The sequence below is a fragment of the Stegostoma tigrinum genome, chromosome 14 (assembly GCF_030684315.1).
Source record: "Stegostoma tigrinum isolate sSteTig4 chromosome 14, sSteTig4.hap1, whole genome shotgun sequence".
Lineage (NCBI taxonomy): Eukaryota > Metazoa > Chordata > Chondrichthyes > Orectolobiformes > Stegostomatidae > Stegostoma > Stegostoma tigrinum.
In genome coordinates this window covers 9,570,301-9,589,843 of record NC_081367.1, presented here as the reverse complement: position 1 = coordinate 9,589,843, position 19,543 = coordinate 9,570,301, and the positions used below count along the sequence as shown (strand labels likewise).

Below are 19,543 nucleotides of genomic sequence, written 5' to 3'. Positions count from 1 at the left end.
ATGTGGTTATCTCTTAACTGCTCTTTGAAACAGCCAAGCAAGCCACTTTAGTCATGGGTATCACATGATGGCCTTGTTGGTGGTATCCACATTGCGTGAAAAAGCACCTTTTGACAGAAGTTGCTGGACTGAAAGCAAAGCAAACAAGATCATTCTGTGGGTCAGTTGGTTACACTCTTGCCTTTGGATCAGAGGGTTCCAACTCAGGACCTATTCTAAGACTCGAAAATAAAAATCAGGAGCAACAAGCCTAGATTCAGATAAATTGTTAAATTGTAGCCCTGTATGGCCCACGAAATGGATGTAATAGATCCTATGGTACTATTTTGATGAACATTAGGGGAGTAACTTGCAATGTCCTGGTCAATATTGATCCCTCAATCAATGTCACAAAAAGCAGATTGTTGTCATTACTACGTGGTTATTTTTGGAACTAGCTGTCTGCAAATTGGCAGCTGTTTTCCTAAAGTACAACAGTCACTACTTCAATATTGGCTAGAGCACTGTAAGACATCTGGTGTTCATAAGAAGTGCTACAGAACTACTGTGCTTTCTTTTCCCAACCTGGTAGTTTCATGATACAGCGATCAGGGAGTTGTGGACTGATCATAGCAATCATCATCATTTGTTGGTTTATAACAAATCCAGACATAAGGCAGGGATGGCGAGCCTTGGGAACTGTTGAGTGTTTTGATAATAAATGCTTCCACCATCTCCCTAGCACACATTTGTTCTATTAATTTGCTGCTTGCTCATCAAAATATTGTTTCCACGTATTCGTTACGAATTTACCACCACTTTGATCATGGGCTATGTTCTCTAATTCTGCTGTGCCTGACAAATTCAAACAGACTATAATGCATTGTCCAATCCATTTATTCCAAAAAACAGCAATCACAAGTTCCTGAATCAATTTTTCTCCAAGTGAGAACGTGGCAAATGCATAAAATCAATCCATATTAACCGATCCCTCCATCCCCTCAGTTGTTGTTTGTGTCTGTTGCTCAATGGTTAAACTTTCTGAGCCAAGTGGGAAAGTGAGAAAAGCAAGCTACGTGGTTTGTAGTTTAGTTCCGACATCTTGACAGGCATTGACACTGGCTGTCTTCATACTGTTATGAGTCTGCCATGATCCAGAGTCTGTTTGTTGTCCCACCCCTGCACTCAACTGCTCAGGAGCCTCCTGGAGATGAAGGCTGATGTCACCCGTACATCTCGGCGCCTGCAGACAGCCTGCTACAATCTGGACTCCAACTTGCGCCTATCTCAGGCAGGTGCCACTTCGATGCTTGAAAAGCACACAGTACAAAGTGGACGGCTTGAACAGCAGCTCCGTGACAAGGTCAAGGAGATGCTTCAACTGCAGAGCAAGTGTGATGCAGATAAGGCAGAGCTCCATGCAAGGTAGGTGAAAGAGCACTCAACGCTAATGTAGGTAAGAGTGTTACATGTACAGCCTGCATAGTGTATCATAATTCCAGCCTTTGAACAATTTTCCTTGAGCTGTGGCATGGCTTCTCCAGGTCTCGTATCAAACACTTTGCTTCAACTTAGTTAAATAATCAGGACTAATCCACTGCCAGACGACGAACTGACAAATAATTTGCGGGCTTTGGTTATTTGGTGCTACAGGAATTTCATGTTTAAGAGTTTTATGTATATGTATTATATTCCTTCCTGCATGTTAGTCTGCAGTGGTAGAATCCATGTCTGGTGAGAGGTTGGGGACAGCTTACTGATACATCCACTCCTTGATAACATTCATTGGTTTACCATCTTAAAAAGCTGTCTTCCAGAGAGAGCTGGACTGGTTCCTGGCTGGAAACAAAACAGAAATTGCTGGGATAGCTCAGCAGGTCTAGCAGCTTTTGTGAAGGAAAAAAATCAGAGTTTACATTTGCTGGTTGGTTCCTGGCTGGAATGTGGATTGTATCATGTTAGAGGTGGGTACGAATTTCCATGAATCATGATCAGTGTGGGCTCTTGGAGTGGCCTTGATCACCTTAAGGCAGAAGGGAGGCAATTTGCAGATTTGATCTTTCCTGATGAGGTTTGTTGTTTTTTGCCTGTGGCAGGGTCTAAATGGAACAGGATAGTGGTCCCTTGATTTGGTGCACAAGATGTCACTCCAGTATGGGACCAAAACAAACAGAACAGCTTACACACCCCAGGATGTTTTGTTAAATGTAACAGGAATAAGATCAATCAGAACAATTTTGATACTGACCTACAAAAAATGGCTTTTAAAATACGCACTTCACATGCAATCCACATTTTCATAATGACAGGTGAACAGTTATGTAACCTTTTTTTAAAATCACTGTAATTCTGAAGTAAGTGTTTCAAAATGGGTGTCCTGAGGTGTACTTCATTAAACCTGATCCTCTGACTTCCTGCAAGAGGACTTTTTTTCTGTTTCAGGATGTGCTGAGTGCCTACAGTTCTATTAGAAATTAATCACAAGTGCTGCCAGTCACTGTCAACTAGCATCTGAGTTGCTTCTTGTGCATGACCAATCTCCTCAGTGATGCTATGTTGCTGCCACAGTTTCTGCAGCTTTCTGTACCGCTCTTTGCAGAGATGAAGAGGCTTTTAAGGACAATGAGCAAAAGCTTCATGGAAGTTTTTAAGGAGCAGCCTGACATAAAGGACGGGGTTGGGGGTGAGGGTGGTGAGAGTGGGGGGGGGGGGGGGGGAGAGAGAGAGAGCGATGTAGCGAGATGTAGAGGCGTAGGAAGGAAATTTGAGACGTTCTCAGGCCAGACAACTGATAGCATGGCCACCAGGGGTGGAGAGTTTAAAATCATGAATTCTGAAGCTAGAATGGGAAGAATGTAGAGACTTGAAACCTTTGTGTACCTGGGGAAATTACAGAAGTGGGGAATGGGAAGGTAGTGGAACAATTTGAAATCAAAGTTGAGTATTTTGAAGTTGAGGCACTGTTGGATGGAAAACCAGTGAACATTAATAAGTTGTTGGATGAATGAGATTTCAAGCCATTTCAGATACAGACTGCAGATAGTTGGATGAGGTCAAGTTCATGTCAGGTGGAAGATTGAAAGGTTGCTAGATGAGCTGTAGAGTAAGAGGGCCAAAATAAAAGTATGGATGACAAGTTTCAGCAGTAGATAGCTGAGGCAGTGTCATAGCAGGGAGATGCTAAAGGTGACAGTAGGAAGTCATGTGATGGTACAGAGATATGGTCAGAAATGCATTTTGGGGACAATACTACACCAGAATTTCTACCAGTTTTCCTGAGCTTTTAATAGTTTCCAAGGATGGAAATGATGGATGGAAATAGATTAGTGATGGGGGTCTAAGGTTTGTATTCCTAAGATTTAGCCAAAGGAACTTCCTGCTCATTCAATTTTGGATGTTGCATTAGGTGCATGACATACCAGACTGTGAAATGATCCAGTGAGCTGTGGGCTGAGATAAGTCTGATGGTATTCAAAATAAATGTGGAACTTGATGTTGTGCTTTTAGCAGACATCATCAATGAGTAACATGAGAAGTAAAAGCTACAAAAGCAACTTGTAACATGTAGAGTGCTTAATATAGGAAAATACCAGAAGGAATTTTACAGGAATGCAATCAAACAATGCCAGATACTGATAATAGGAAGAATTGTTAGATAGAGTGATTGGGATAAAGAGGTAAGTTTTAAGAAAGCTCTTAAAGGAGCAGGAGGGAGAGAAGTTTAGGGACAGAATTTAAGAGCTGAGGCTCCAGAAAACTGTACATAATTGAAACAAGAGATGTATGAGAGACAAGCCAGAAGAGCTTAGGTTTGTCAGAGTTAGAGACTGAGGTTACAGGAATAATGAGGAACGAGATAATAGAATCATAGAATCCATGGAATCATAGAATCCCTGCAGTGTGGAAACAGACCTTTTGGCCCAACAAGTCCACACCATCCCTCAGACATCCCACCCAGATCAATCTCCCAATAACCCATCTAAGCTACATATCCCTGAACATAACAGGCAATTTCCCATGGCCAATCCACCCAACCTGCACATCTTTGGACTGTGGCAGGAAACTGGAGCACCCGGAGGAAACCCATGCAGACATGTGGAGAATGCACAAACTCCACACAGACAATCGCTTGAGGGTGGAATCGAACTCGGGTCTCTGGCGCCGTGAAGATGCCGGATTTACGCAGGATTTATTTTTAAAATGTGTGAACAGCTAATTTTTTTGGTCCTACATTTTGTGTTACTTTTCTTTTAATAATAAGATCATCAGCATGCCCCCCTGCAAAAAAGTAAGTAATATTTTATTTTATATGGAGAATTGTTAAAGCATGAAAATTCAATGCAAGATCCACAACAGTTTTTAAAGGGAATAGTTTCTTGTTTCTTGTGAAGTGAATTTTAAAGGGTTATGAGAAAATGGCAGGGGATTGGAACTGAGTGGAAACTCATTGTTTCATGCGATTGTAAGTCGATCTTTCTGTCCCTCAACTTTAATGTGTTCAGCAGAGAAAGTTGATCTCTGTTCTTGTCTACTCTTTGGGGTAGGTCATGTAGTTACCTCGTAGTATAAGATTGATAATGGTGTGTCAGCCACCCATTTTACATTGATCCAGATTCTTACCTCTATTGACTTTAAAGGAGTGGTTGATTGGCTTTTACTAGATTTATGCTGTTCCACCAAGACAAAGATCTATCCCTCTGGTGAAGACAGACTGACTAAAATAATCTGCGACATATGCACATTAATTTTCTCTGGTGGGGGTCTGGGAATCTTGATTCAAAGCAGGAATCCTGGCCAACCTGGCCATTCTATAAATTCATTACCTTGGAGTAGTTAATTCAATGCAGACCAGTCATGGAGCCTGGGGACTTTAACATCGAGTTATGCCCGATCCACCTCAGGCATTTCATTGGCCCGCAGGTGAGCAACATTGAAAGAACTCAAAATGTGATCTTATCAAATCCTGTGTAACTCAGTCAGCCACAGAATTGATGGTAATTAATAGCATATCATTTAAAATGAGCCTATCTGCAAGGAGAACTGGAAAGTTAGTTACCTCTTTCAAACAGAACTTGCAAGGAAGCAAGAGCTCCTCAGTAAAAACCAAATGAATTCAACGGAGTCGAGTTTGAGTTTTTGTGCAGCCACGTAAAATAGGTGCCTAAGTATCAGTCCCCTACTTTACACTTTTCTCAATTTTTTTTTCCACTAACATTGTGGCATTGAAACTGGAGAGATGTTTGGAATGATTAGATGACTAATCATTCTAAGGCAGATGTCTTTAAAAGAATAGAATTTTGATTTTCAGTTGGTATAGTGGAGCGTATCCTAGCCAGGATGTAGACAGCACTGTTACTCTGTTTGAAAAACCTAGCTTCAGGCTGAATATTTTTGAACAATTTGCAAGGATTTAGATCATATTACAGCACTGGGACAGACTATTTGGTCCCTTGAATCTGTGTTGTCTCTTCAATAGAGCAATCCAAAACTCATCCCACTTGCTCAAATTTCTCCCTCATAGCCAGGTGGCTAGCTGTGCTTCAAATTTTTTCCAATTTTCACTGAGAAGATGATCTTTGCCTCATCTGCTTCCTATGATGATGCCATTCCTGTGTCTGTCTGTTGTGGACAATTTGATAGTTTAATTGCCACGATTAATCCATTGCACCATTTACCATTATTTTCTTATTAATTCATGGGAATGTGGATGTTCCTGAAAAGGCCTGCATTTATTGCCAATCCCTAATTGCCGAGAGGGCAGTTGTAAGTCGGCCACATTGCTGTGGGTCTGCAGTCACACGTAGGCCAGGCCAGGTAGGGGTGGCAGATTTCCTCCCCTGCAAGATGGTGAAAGGTAGACTAGGTACATGCTATTCTTCCATAATTTTTCTTTATTCTTCATGGGATGTGGGTAGCATTAGCAAGGACAGCATTTGTTATCCATCCATAATTACCCTGGAGCTGAATGGCATGCTGGACCATTTCAGAGGGCAGTTAACACTCAACTGCATTTCTGCCCCTCTGGAGTCACATGTAGGACAGAATGGGTAAAGACTGCAGATTTCCTTCATGAAAAATCATTAGTAGGTGGAGTATGGTGTACAGTTCTGGGCACCACATTAAAGGAAAGATGTTAACATGTTGGACAGAATGCAGGAGCAGAGGGACCTAATTATAGATGGGCATAGAATATTGAAGATGGCAGGACAGGTTCAGAGAGAGCAATTAATAAAGCATACAGCATCCTTGGCTTTGTTAATAAGGGCATTGAGTACAACAACAATGCATTGTCTAACAAGACACTTATTCAACCTCAGTTGCACTGCTGTGTACAGTTCTGGGCACCACATTATAGGATGTAAATACATTGGAGAGAAAACAGAAGTGAATTCCAGGAATGGCTCCAAGGATGAGGAACTTCATTTATCAAATTAGATTGAAGAAGATGGGACTGTTCTCCTTGGAAGGAAGAAAACTAAGAGGAGATTTGATTGATGTTTTCAAAATCATGGGCTGGATAGAGTAGATAGTGAGAAACTATACCCACTCAAAAAAGAAATATGGATAAAAGGGCATAGATTTGAAGTGATCTGCAAAAGAAGCAAGAGTGAAGCAAGCAAAATCCTTTTTCACTCAGTGAGTAGTTAGGGTATGGGATGCACTGCCTGGAATTGTGATGGAGACAATTTCAACTGCGGTTTTCAATAGGGCATTGGATGGTTATTTGGATTTTAAAAAAATACAAGGCAAGGGGACATTGCAGAAGATTAGGACTGGATAATGATACTGTCTTAAGGAACCAGTGCAGGAAAGAGGATCCAAACAGCCAAATGTTGTAGCAATTCTGTGATTCCATTACTCTGTGATTAGTGAGCCAGGTAGATATTTAGAAAATCGATGATAAATTTTGTGTTCACTATTACCTAGACCAGCTTTATATTCTGGATTTAATAACCTAATTCAAGTTCCACCATCTGCCCTGGTGAGATTTGAACCCCCGTTCCGAGAGCATTAGCCTCAGCCTTTTGATTTACTCGTCCAGTAATATTGCTGCTACCCTAGTAATCTAGCAATCCCAAACCATCTAAGGAATTTCGTTTCCATTTTATTCAAGAGAAGCATTCATTTGGCAGAAGTTTGTGTAGAATACCAAAAAAAAGTCTACTACATCTCATCCTCTTTTAGGCACCTTGAATTCAAGAAAAATGTTTAGATGATGGAGAGAGTCTAACAGAGATTCAGTTACATGATACCAAAGCCCCTGATCTTCGGCTATGAGGCATGTACATTACGATGAGTTTTGGTGGGAATATCCGAGGGTGGAAAGGAACTTGGAAATTAAAGTGCACTTCTACGTCTAATGTTCCGTGAAGCTGTGAACAGAAGGCATACATGAAAGGTCTTTGACAAAATCAAAGTATAGGAGAATTTCTCATTGTACCTAGGGGATACTTAGAACATGAAATATCCAGAAAGGAACAGAAGTGGAAGCAAAATCCATGATATTTGAGGAAGAAAAATCATTAGCAGGTATACAGAAAGTGACAGAAAAGAGGATTAAGTGGATATTTCTTTTAAAGCAGTGCAACCAGAGTAGGTAGAATGGCATTAATCTGCACGGTGAAATGTCACAATTTTTATTTGTTTTGAAGACAACACTCATGGGGTCTAATTTTTTAAAATAAACTCCATACACTCGCGAAGGTTGACCTTGAGATGTTCTTTCATGACCGGAAACGTTACTCCAGAATTAAAGTAAATTTTCTTTGATCTATCTAACCTTCCTTTGGTGAACTTTGCACTATGGCGAGGTGTGCTGATGTTCACCAATGCCTTTAGTACAGAACACAAAAGGCTCCAACAAAATGAATTTGGGGTATTCTACTCCAAAACCTGACAGCCTTCATTCATTCCATTCCACACCACTCAGGAATGCTACCACGATCCATCAGAATTTATCCTGGTGTCGTACTTTGCATCCATACCACAAGAGGACCTCACAGAGCCAGTTGGATATTAAAACCCCCTCTTGTGGAAGACGCTGGAAAGCCGACATCTCAATTTAGTCTGGAAGCCTAAAAGTCTTTTATCTGTAACACCCAACAATTTGCATTTGTGTATCAACTTTGAACTAGAAAGAAAAATGAACCAACTCAGTTAACAAAAGTTTTAGGATCTTGGAAAAGATGTAGAGCAGGTGACCTAGAATAGTTTGAAGAAAGGTTACTGGACCTGAAATGTTAACTCTGATTTCTCTCCACAGACGCTGCCAGACCAGCTGAGATTTTCCAGCAACTTCTGTTTCTGTTTCCAGCATCTGCCGTTGTTTTGGTTTTTTGACATAGAATAGTGCATGCGATTTCAGTTGCACAGAGGTGCTAGAGATGCTACTTACAGCACTGAAAGTTAAAGGGAGATTTGATAGAGGTGTTCATTGTGAATGGTTTTGATAACTGCGAAAAGAAGAAATTATTTCTGTTGGAAGGAAGTTCATTGGAAACAGATTTAATGGTATTAGGTGAAAAAATCCCAGAGATTTCCCTTAATTCAGTGAGTTGCTTCTGAACGGGAATGTGCTGCCTGAAAAGGATATTGGAAGCAAATTCAACAGGAGCTTTCAAAAGGCGACTGGGTAAATGCTTGAAGTAGAAAGAGTTGCAGGATTTTAGGGGAAGGGTGGAGCAGTGGGACTAATGGTTAGCTCTTTCAAACAGGTCGCACAGACATGTCGGGCTGAATTTCCATCTCCTATTAAAGCTGTAAAGGAAGTCATAATCTTAGTGGAATGTCCAATCATAATGCAGGCACCAGATGTTTCTTGGCAGATCCAATTTCAAAACAGGAGGTTGAACTTCTTAAGGAAGGCATTATAATCTGACACTTGAGAGACCATTTATGTTCCTTGATCTTATCCTAGAATTCATGAGTTATCTGTTGTCATTGAGAGGCTGAAGATGCAGAATGCTGAGAAGGAGAGGACAATCATGTCACTCAACCGGACTGTGGAGAAGTTGGTAAGTGTCTATCTTCTGGATAGCATGCGACCTTGTGGGGTAGAACGAAATAAAGGAGCACACAAGACTGGAACAGCAATAAGTCAGTCAGCTCTTGAACATGAAGCCCAAATGCTTTTGCATCGCACTTTTCCAAGAAAGGATAGGGCCCTGATATTAATATTGAAATATCCACCTTAAAAGGTAATGTGCAAACCAATGTAAGGTAATTGCTACCTACAGAGGAGATTGAAATTCACTCCAAACCAAAATGCATTTATTGCAGAACACAGTTTGTGGAAAAATGATATCCTTCAGTCTTTTTCTGGGAGCCTGTTTACTGTAATGGCTCACACCGCTGGCACTCTGAAATGGTGACTACATGCCTTTCATGTTATTCAACCACTTCTGGTCAAATAGATGGTCCAGTGGAGAATTAGGACAAATCATGGAGACAGGAGGAATGAACAATATAACATTTCAACTAGTTACCGTGTCTTTCTTAATTACCTGTTTCAACATTAGTCTTGGATGACAGTGTCAAATAGGCACTATTGAGTTATCCTTCTATTAAACACCATTTTTAATTTCATACCCATTTGAAGTCAGGAGAAGAAAACAATAGTCAATGAATTCAGTACTCACCATTTTGCATTGGTTCTCAGTGCTTCAATTTTATCCCCTTAGTTATTCAGGCAAACTAAGAACTTATTCTCAGCTAGTTTTGGGACTATAGATGATATGTAAGAAGCTGGTCTGTTTCCTAGTCACTAGCAGAGAACTTGCCATTTCTCAGAGACGTCTATCCTGATGTCTGTCCTTTCAGCCACCACTGCCCTGATTAAATCACTAATGATTCCTTGAAGATTAATATGGAAAGCACAATAATATTCGTGGCATGAAGAAAAAATATCCTCTAACAAGTGCTATTGCCACATGGTTTTCAGAAGAATCTTACATTTAGGAAAATGCATAACATTCGGAACCTATTAAAGTATAAGTGAATCCTTTAGTTGGGTGAGACATCAAAAAAAAATCTAATATCTTGCTGAAGAAATAATACACACTGTTAATACTTTTAATTTTGTAATTTTTAGAATAATGTTACAAGAATGTCAAATCTCAAAGTGAACATGATTTGATATTTGGGATTTAGTATTCCTGCAGTTTTATGCCAGCTAATGCAAGATGAAAAACTTCAGCAGCATATCTCTTTTCTAGAAAACTCACAAGAATTTTACAGTTGTATTGGAATATCTGTAATGTACATATAAAGAATGAACAGGGTCTTTTTCTGACTGGCAGCCAATGACTATTGGGGTAGCACAGGAAGCAGTGCTCGGCCTCCAGCTATTCAAAATGTGTAACTTAGATCAGGGAACTAAATGTAATTTCTCCAAGTTTGCAGATGACACAAAACTGTATGACAGGGTGAACGGCGAGGAGGACTTAGAGATGCTTCAATATGATTTAGTCAAGTTGACTGAGTGGGAAAATATGCAGCAGATGAAGTATAATGTGGATAAATGTGAGGTTATCCACTTTGGCAGCAAAAACAGAAAGGCAGATTATTATCTGAATAGCAATAGGTTGTGAAAGGGGGAGCTGGACCCAAAGCTGGGTATGGTTGTACACCAGTCACTAAAAGTAATCTTGCAAGTGCAACAGGCATTTAAGAAGACAGATGATATAATTGGCCTTCATAGCAAGAGAATTCCAGTACAGAAGCAGGGATGTCTTGCTGCAGTTGTGCAGGGCCTTTGTGAAACTGCACTTGGAGTATTGTAGGCAGTTTTGGTTTCCTTACTCGAGGAAGGATATGATGTGGACATGTCAGTGTTGCACTGGGGTGGACAAAGTCACAAGTCACATGACACCAGGTTATAGTCCAACAGGGGTTTATTTGAAATCATAAGCTTTCGGAGCTGTGCTCCTTCACTTCATCTGATGAAGGAGCAGTGCTCCACAGGCTGTGATTTCAAATAACCCTGTTGGACTATAACTTGGTGTCCTGTCACTTCTGAGGAAGGCAATGGAGGGAGTGTAACAAGGGTTTGCCAGACTGATTCCCAGGTTGGCAGGATTGATGGATGAGCTGAGGGCAAGGGGGTGGTGAATTTCATAAGAGCTTATTTTATTCTAACAGGATTAAACAGGGTAAACCCAGGAAGGATATTTCCAATGACCAGGTGTCCAGAACAGTTTAAGGATGTGGGGTAGGTCATTTATTACTGAGATGAGTTTCTTCACCCAGATAGTGGTAAACCTGTGGAATTCTCTGCTATAGGAAGCAGTTAAGTCCAAAACATTGAATGTTTTCAAGATTGAGTTAGATATACTTCTGAGGGCTAAAGGGGTAAAGGTAATGGGGGGGAAAGCAGGAATAGGGTAGTGCGTTGGATAATCAGGCATGCTGATATTGAATGACAAGTAGACCTTGAAAGGTTTAATGGCCTGTTCCTGTTCCTATTTTCCGTATTTCTATGTTTCAAGTAAAATAACTTGCTCTACCTACATCAGTTTGGGCAAAGATGCGTTTAATTATGCAAGCAGATTGCCAATGTTTTTGCATGCTAATTCAAATCGATAATTAGTCCACATGGAACACTGCCAACGGAAGGAGAGGCTACATAGGTTTGGATTGTTCTCCTCCTAGCAGAGAAGATTGACAGGGTTCATATTGAGGTGTAAAAGATTATGAGGGGTATGGACATGGTGAATAGACAATGGTTATCATTAAACTCTTAATTCCAGATTTTAAAAATTGAATTCAAATTCCATCATCAATCATAGCAGGATTTGATCCCAGGTCCCCAGAATATTAAGAACTCTGGATTAACAATCCAGCAATATACCGCTAGGCCATCAACTCCCCTTAATGAAGAACTATGGTGGGTGGGTGAGTAAGGGGCAAAGGCTTATATCTGGGGCATGCAGCACAACCTCCCCCAGATTGACTGGCCAAGCTGGAACTCACACCTGATGGCTTGGGCCCTGACTTTGGGAGCACTTACTCCTAAGGTAGCGCATGAATCTGAGAGTTTGCCTGACTTCTGCGACGACCCCAAAGAGGAAAATCCAGGCTAGTCCAGTGGGACCACAGAGGAAAAATACATCAGATATGGTTCCTACTTCTGACCGTTTCATTTAATGACTGTGCTGGAAAGTTGGATGTGTGGTGATTAAGTGTTGCGTACTGGATTGAGCTTGGTATTGAGGCTCTTCATGGTGGAATATCTTGCAGGCACACGTTGCCTAAACTAAATCATTTGAGCAGTGAAAGGTACTGGTACCCTTAAAAGTGCTGTCCCAGCCAAAGGTCATGTGGTTTGGCAGTGGAGGAGGAAGGGACTAGAAATTATGAGGGCTGCTTGTTGGCTTTTCCTTTTTGTGTTCTCACTTTGAAGTTAACCCTACTCTTCCAAATATTTCCCAGATATTTTTAAGTTTCCTTTCATGAATCTAGCAAAGCCTCTGGCCTTGGAGCTTTGAATTACTGTAACACAGGTGACTTCTCTATGTTCTCACTGCGGTATGCGTGTTGTTAAAATTCACCACAGTTTTTATGATCTGATGTGGTTGCTTGTCGGTCTTAGTCAAGGAATTTTTAATTAACATTTGGGAGAGGTTGTGTTTGTCACTATTCCAATATTTCAGAGGTTTTCGGTTTTGCCTTGTGAATTGCTAATTCTGCCAAATTCTGCTGATCACAGGAATCGGGCAAAACTGAAATTACAAGTGAAACCTTGGCAAATGAAGCTCTAAGAACGGAGATAGAATCCTTGCAGCAAACCTTGCACAACATTGCTCAGGTACAAAAAAAACGCGGGGTCAATGATTGAAGGGGATCTGTTCATCAGTATTTGAAATGTGTGCTGCAGAAACGGGTGGTTGGAATCGAGCTAACGATCAACAGTGTGAGAATTGAAGAGGGGGTTGTGAGAACAAGTTTGCTTATCAATCGAATCATATCAGGGCTGACAATTGGAGATGCGAGGTCCTTGTGAAACTGACAGTACTTAGAAAGAACTCACCCCTATCCCCACCCAACACGGTACGGTGTAAAGCCCATATTTACGACAGATTGCAAATGAGCTCCTGGAAGGGGATTCATTGGGTGGGGGAAGGTTGTAGGTTGTGTGTGGAGAATGAAAGGCATTTAGATAAACTGTTTCATTCGAAGTTTGCAGAGGCTTCCATAGTTTGCCTTCGCCCATTCTCCCCCCACCCCAACCAGCCCGAAAAGGGGTTTCCCTAGTGCTGGACCGAGCCCCTCCAGCTTCCTGATTGTGGTGGGAAACCATGTTGAAAGCCTTCCTCCACTGTATTGACCCCTGACCCAGTGAGACTGGGCTGTGCCAATGTGGAGAGTGGGGAGGAGACTAGACATTAGACTGACAATCCCATTCCCAACACTGCCCTGGTGAACAGTAAATCCAGCCTGGCATTGTCAGAAAGTCTAGACGCTGAAACGCGGGTAAGCATTTGCACTGATTATTCTGCCTTTTCATCCCAGGTTGCTGCTGCTGACGCAGAGTCGACAAGTTTGTTGTCTCTGGGAGGGGCTGCTAAGGGAGCTGAGATGGCTACTGGAAGGCTTGGCTCACCCCTCCTTTCACGGTCTCCGGCACTTAGCACACCTTCCCCTCGCAGGCACAGGTCACCGACTCGTTCCCAGTCACCGCTGCGCAGCATGTCACCGTCACTTGGTGATTCCACTTTGTCTGCAGTCCAATCAGCCCTGCAGAGGCGGCAGCTCCAGGTGCAGGTAAGCAGAAAGGAAGGCCACGTAGAGTTGCACAGCCTTCAGAAGGCAGCAATCATGAGCGAGGCCCATGCTGAGCTGGGGAGTCCACAATCATGAGCTGCTTAAGGAGAGAGAGTGGGAAGCCTAATTGGATGTTAGTGGAAGGACTCCAAGAATGCTGATGCCTCAGAATAAAGCAAGAACACCGAGGAGGATAAAAGTGAATTGCTAAAGGCTATTGTACACCTTGATTTAATCCCAGGAAAAGTGAATGAAGCTCATGCAAAGCACATGGGATTTCTTTGAGGAAATATAAGTATACTATATCCTATTGAGATGTCCAGCTTTAAAGAATAAGTATTTACAACCTGTCATGTTAAATTCACTGTACTTGCTTTGTTAACTCTTGTCTAGGTTTTTGTTTTAAACACAAAGCCTTGAGGTGTAATTTTTTCAGTAAATAACATTTTTAAACGTTGCAGCTCTCCTCCTAGATCCTAACATGTTCCAAGCTGTAGTTGGCTGCATTTTGCCCTTTCACTCAGTTGATTGTCCGGAGGCTCAATTCAGCAGTGTTGCAATTGTATCCTTTTGTATCTGAAACATGCCAGACCTCGCCTGAGAGCGCTTGATGCCAGTGCTGAAGGTCTGAAATCAGAAAATATTCAATTTGTCCTTATATTTCTCACCTTAACTTGACACCAAAAGAAAAATATGATGTGACATTTGAGAGGAGACCGGTGTTTTACCAGTAACTATTGGAACAATGTAGCTCTTTCTGCAAAACGTTGGGACAGGTACAGATTTAAATAGTTAATATAGTTTATCTCCAACGCTGTTCATAATGCTTGAAGAACAATTGTAGCTTTACAGTGGGTTTTGTCATCCATAAACTGTTCAGATTCCAGTTCACTCCCAACTTCCCACCTGTTATTTTGTTCACACAAGTTCAAAAGCAGACATACATACCTGTGGTTGCAAAGATTTGAAGGCCAGGAAAATATTGAAACCTTTTAACTGGTGCAACAATCTTGTTTATCATTTTTTTAAAAATAAGAAGAGAGGATAAAAAACACATATTACACAATAATTCTGTGAACTTCAGTCTAAGAGGGTGGGGGGAGAGTGTTTTCGGTTGTCTGCTCGATTGCATTTAATGGGATGAAAATGGCTTAACTGATTGGATGGTTCATTCTGCAGAGTGGTTTGAATTTAGAAATAGCTAAGCAGGATTATAGAGCTGGAAAAGTATTTTGCTGGCATTTACTGGTAGATCATGCATGAATTCAGTGTGACACATATTCAGTCCAATATCTGCACGATCCCATGTTACCCTTTAAGTGCCATTGTTGAGTAAGAATTTACTTCAGCATCAAACAGGACACAAGGAGTTTTGCACCTATGCAAGGTGTAGAGCAGAGGTCACTGACAGCGTACTGTTGATACAGATACGCCAAGTTGTCATTATGGATGCACAACTGCAGAATCATTGGCAGAGGTCACACAGCAGATTTCTCCGTGGGTTTTCCCCTTTTTGCAGCCAAAGGGAAGCAAATTCAAAACATAAGAAATCAGATAGGCTTGCAAAAAAGTCACTAAGTGATAAGATGACATGGCCCTGCTTACTCTTTACACTTTAGCTGAGGTAGTAAAGATTTAGTCAGAATCACAGGTTCTAGTTTTAATCACTGCGCTGCTGATGTGGAGAGGGAAAGCAATCAACTGAGGTTCTGTTTAGTTGCTAGTCTGTTTGTGGTAATAGTAAAAAGGCAACATTGAGCTCCATAGCACAGCCCTCCATAGAAAATATCTTTTGTAACATTCCTGGGAAAATTTAATCAGGCAAAACAATCAAGAAATCATGGCCTGATTTTAGCACAGAGTCAGAAATAGAACTTTAGAAGTCGGTGGAAGATAGAAATATATCAATCTCCAGAGATTTGACATCAGTTTTGGTTAGAGCGAGGTTGATGATGCCACAGCACTAGATTGGTGATGAGTTAAGTAAAATGCTTTCACAATTCCACTGGTATTTGGAAGAAATTATCTGGAGTTGCACAAAGAGAGTTATACAAATTGCAGGCTTCTCAGATTCATGCTGCTATTGACTGTACTCATGGGAAGCTGCTTCATACAAAGTGAATGCCTTCATGATGTCAACATTCACAGTAATGTTTTGTGGGGGTGTTCTGAAGCTGTAGCTCAATCTGAATCCCTGCACTAATGCATAATTCAGGCATTAATGGTAATGCTGCTTCTGAAATCCAGTACAACAGCTTCTCATCGCAATCTAAAACAGCAAATCTAAAAAAAAACTGGCTGGCATTAATCTTCGGGCTGGAGTAATGGAAGGGTTAAACCAGAAGTTGAATGATTTCCTCAATTGTCTTGAAATCTAGCCCGGCAGTATAAGAAGTCTCGGGCCATTGCAATTAGCCTTTACCTGTCAGCCCATGTCACACAGGGGAATGAGTTATTGGACTGGTCGCTTTGATCATGGCTGCACTCTTTATACGTTTAATAAACAACAGCCCCACGGGGACTGTATGCTGCATTTCTTGGAGCAAAAAAAAATCAAAAGTTTTGAAGCGTCCTCCTCACAATTATTAAGCGTTTCACTTTGAAGTGATCAGCACCGCCAACTCTGAGCCTTAAGTTGGGTATTTGAGTTCCAGCCGAGGAGTTGCTGGGTCAAGGGAGTTGTGTTCACAATGCAACCCAGCAGTGTCAACCTGCCAATCATTCCTAGTGGAGAGCAGCAAGAGCAGGAGAGATTCCTGGTCATCCATGGGATGCAGGAAAGATGGCACCTCTGCCGTTGCTCTCCAGACTCCAGAGTGTCCAAAGAGTATAGGTCATCATTCCTTTCATGATTCATGGGATGTGGGCATCACTGGCCAGCCAGCATCTACTGCTCATCCTTAACTTCTTTTGAAGGTGATGGTGAGCAGCTCATCAAGTCAAATCAGTAACGTTCTAGACTTAGCTGGAAGTCCATGATGTCCACAGGCTACCTGCTCCTGAAAGGAAAACCATGCAACTTCTCCACTCAGACTTTCAATGCGTGGTGGCCCCAATCACATTATCAGAGTCTAATTTTCATACATTTATGCAACCGCCTCACCTGAAAACACAACCAGTTGCTATGGAGAATGGCTAAAATCTCAGCAGATAAGCAAGCTTTTCAGTTTTCAGTGCCCAACATCACAGTTCCACCAGGTGGATAAGATGAAAACTAATGAAGAATAAGGGTCCCTTTGCATTACCTGATCAGAGACTCATAGATGTGGTACTTTTTAAAATTACTTATTCATGGAATGTGGATGTTTTGACTGGGAATTTATTGCTGATCGCTAACTGTTCTTGAGAAGGTGATGGGGAGTTGCTGCCTGCAATTTTTGCAGTCTGTATTGTGGAGGGCCACCCACAGTGCTGTTAGGACAAGGGGACCAGGATTTTGACCCAGCAACAGCCTGCAAATAACCTATAAAGTTTCAGTTCCAAATAGCACATCACCCGGAGATTCACCCACCCATCTGCTGCTCTTATCCTTCTGCACATTAGGTCATGGGTTTGCATGGTGCTGGTGGAGGATTCATGGTGAGTTCTTGCAGTGCATCTGATTTGATGGTATTATGTGAAGTGGAGGAAGAGAGTTATTAAGAGAGTGGGTGGGGCGCTGATCCAGTGGGCTCCTTTTGTCCTACATGGTTTGAGCCTCTTGTGTTATTGGGTTATGATACACGATATAAGTTGGACGCAAACTAATGTTTCCTGTACACTGTCCCATTGTAGTGTGGGAAATGGTCAATCACAGTCCACTCTGCCTTTTCCAACAAACAGGACTTGCAGTTTCATCAAGTCAATTCATTTTTGTTTTTAAACTCAATTACTCCCTCAGAAGCAATAGTGAATAGAATTAATCAAGGTAGAAATTTGTGAATGTTGGTCATTCTTTCTTGTGCATGCATGGCTTTTTAAAAGGATTTCCAGATGGTGAGGAATTCTAGCTTAGCCCTGGGTGTTTAATGTGGTACAACTGGCTGTGCCAGAGGAAAGTTAGTGCATTGAGTCAGTTTGCCATGAGTAAAGTGCAGCCATTTCTTTTTCAGGAGTTTTGTGGAAAATTGGACACCGCTCAGGATGCAGTCAGTTCTTTGAAGAAACAGCTGGGGGAGAGTGAGAGTGAGCGGAGGCAACTCGAGCAGAAGATGATGAAGCTGAAAGATGAATTGGAGTCTTCAGGCCGAGCCAAGGATGATGCCAAGAGGGATTCAGTGCGCTATCGATCCTCCCTGGAAATCATTGGAAGGTGGGATTTGGCATACCTCTGGAGAAGGCAGGATGTTCTGAGGCTGTGCCACCAAGTGTTAAAGATGTTTCTCTAGTTTCAAGATATAAATAAAGTGAGCTGACTGAATCTGGGTTTCATCCTTTCCCTGGCGTCACTATGTATATTCAAGCAGTGTACTTACTGATTTGAATTTTGAGGGCCACGCGTACCCTGAATTCAGTGGCTGACAAGTCTATATTTGTTAATCACAAAATCTTTAAGACTGAGAGCAACTTGGGAAGGAGAAGGAGAGAGACAGAATGAATTTATGATAGAACAGATAACATCTCACTGAAATGTGCAAAACATCATGCTAATGCCAAGTCGCTGGAATCTGTTTACTTGCAAAATTGTCTTTTATTTACTGATGCACATTTAGATTCAGTTATTATTGTCCTAGAATTTGCACTTGGTCGTATTTCTGTATCTCTGAAACATCATCTAACAAGCTCACAGATTGGCCAGGATTTTACCAGTCGATGGCAGGTGGCAATGGGTAGGCTCAGTGCAGATAAAACCACGAGATGCTGTGCCAGTTGGCTGGCAGCATGACTCTGCTGCTGGGATCAGGTGACACTTTTCTTGCTGTGGGATTCAGAAATGGAGAAGTTGCTTGCCTCAAGGACTTGGGAGGCTAATTTCCAAATAAAGAGGCCTAATTAGGTGATGCCGTCGAAATTTTGCCAGTAGTGTAGGTCAACCACGTTACGTGGACAGACTTCCTGCTAAATAGAGCGGGCAGTGGGCACCAATGCGGTCAGCACTCTCTCTAATCTCGGCCCGGTGGCATTGGCTTTCCTTGTTGTTTGCTCATTCAAGCTTAACATTCTTGCCGAGAGAGGTCTCAGGATCTGGGCCAGGCCGGTAAAACAAATGAACAACAAAAAAAATCTCAGGTCAAGTGTCATTTGGAAAACCCACCGGCCAGGTGTCTGGAGATCCAAAAAACCACTGTCCCTGCATGCAGACCCTCTTTGGATCTAGCAATCCCAACCTGCTCCTGGATGGCCACCTCCATTCAGCTGGTATTCACTCACCCACCCACCCACCAATGTAATAAGATTTGCCAACAGCAGTGATATAAAATGGTCTCTAATTGGGACCCTTTTCTGTGCAAATTAGCTGTTCCCCCACCACCAGCCCCTCTAAACTTGGAGCAAACAGCCTCTCCATTTCACACGTTGGGAACATCCTTAGCCTTGTGGAATTTTTCCACAAGGGGCTTATGGAATCCTGGCCACTTGGTGCCTTTTGTCAGACAATATGTCAGAGCTACAGAGCTCTTATCAAATGCAAATCATGAGATAAGTATAACAGACTGAATCTGAGTCTTACCTTTGGCAGAAATGACTCAGTGATAAACCACAATTCTATAAGCAGAGTGCAGGGGTTTCTTGTTGCCCACAACTGCAGTGAGATGATACTGCTTTGCCCTTAACCCATTCTGTCCATCTCACGCAGGCAGCACTCAAAGTTCACAATCTTCCTGAT

General features: G+C 41.9%; 1 protein-coding gene across 1 annotated transcript in view; it reads left to right on the top strand.

Moving 5' to 3' along the window:
- Positions 1-19,543, top strand: part of crocc2 (ciliary rootlet coiled-coil, rootletin family member 2) — a 270,040-nt gene that overhangs the window by 93,838 nt on the left and 156,659 nt on the right. Inside the window, exons 9-13 of the mRNA XM_048542456.2 lie at positions 1,177-1,404; positions 8,897-8,993; positions 12,686-12,784; positions 13,489-13,740; positions 17,832-18,031. Coding sequence (XP_048398413.1) covers positions 1,177-1,404; positions 8,897-8,993; positions 12,686-12,784; positions 13,489-13,740; positions 17,832-18,031 — 876 coding nt within the window. The remainder of the gene's footprint in view (positions 1-1,176; positions 1,405-8,896; positions 8,994-12,685; positions 12,785-13,488; positions 13,741-17,831; positions 18,032-19,543) is intronic.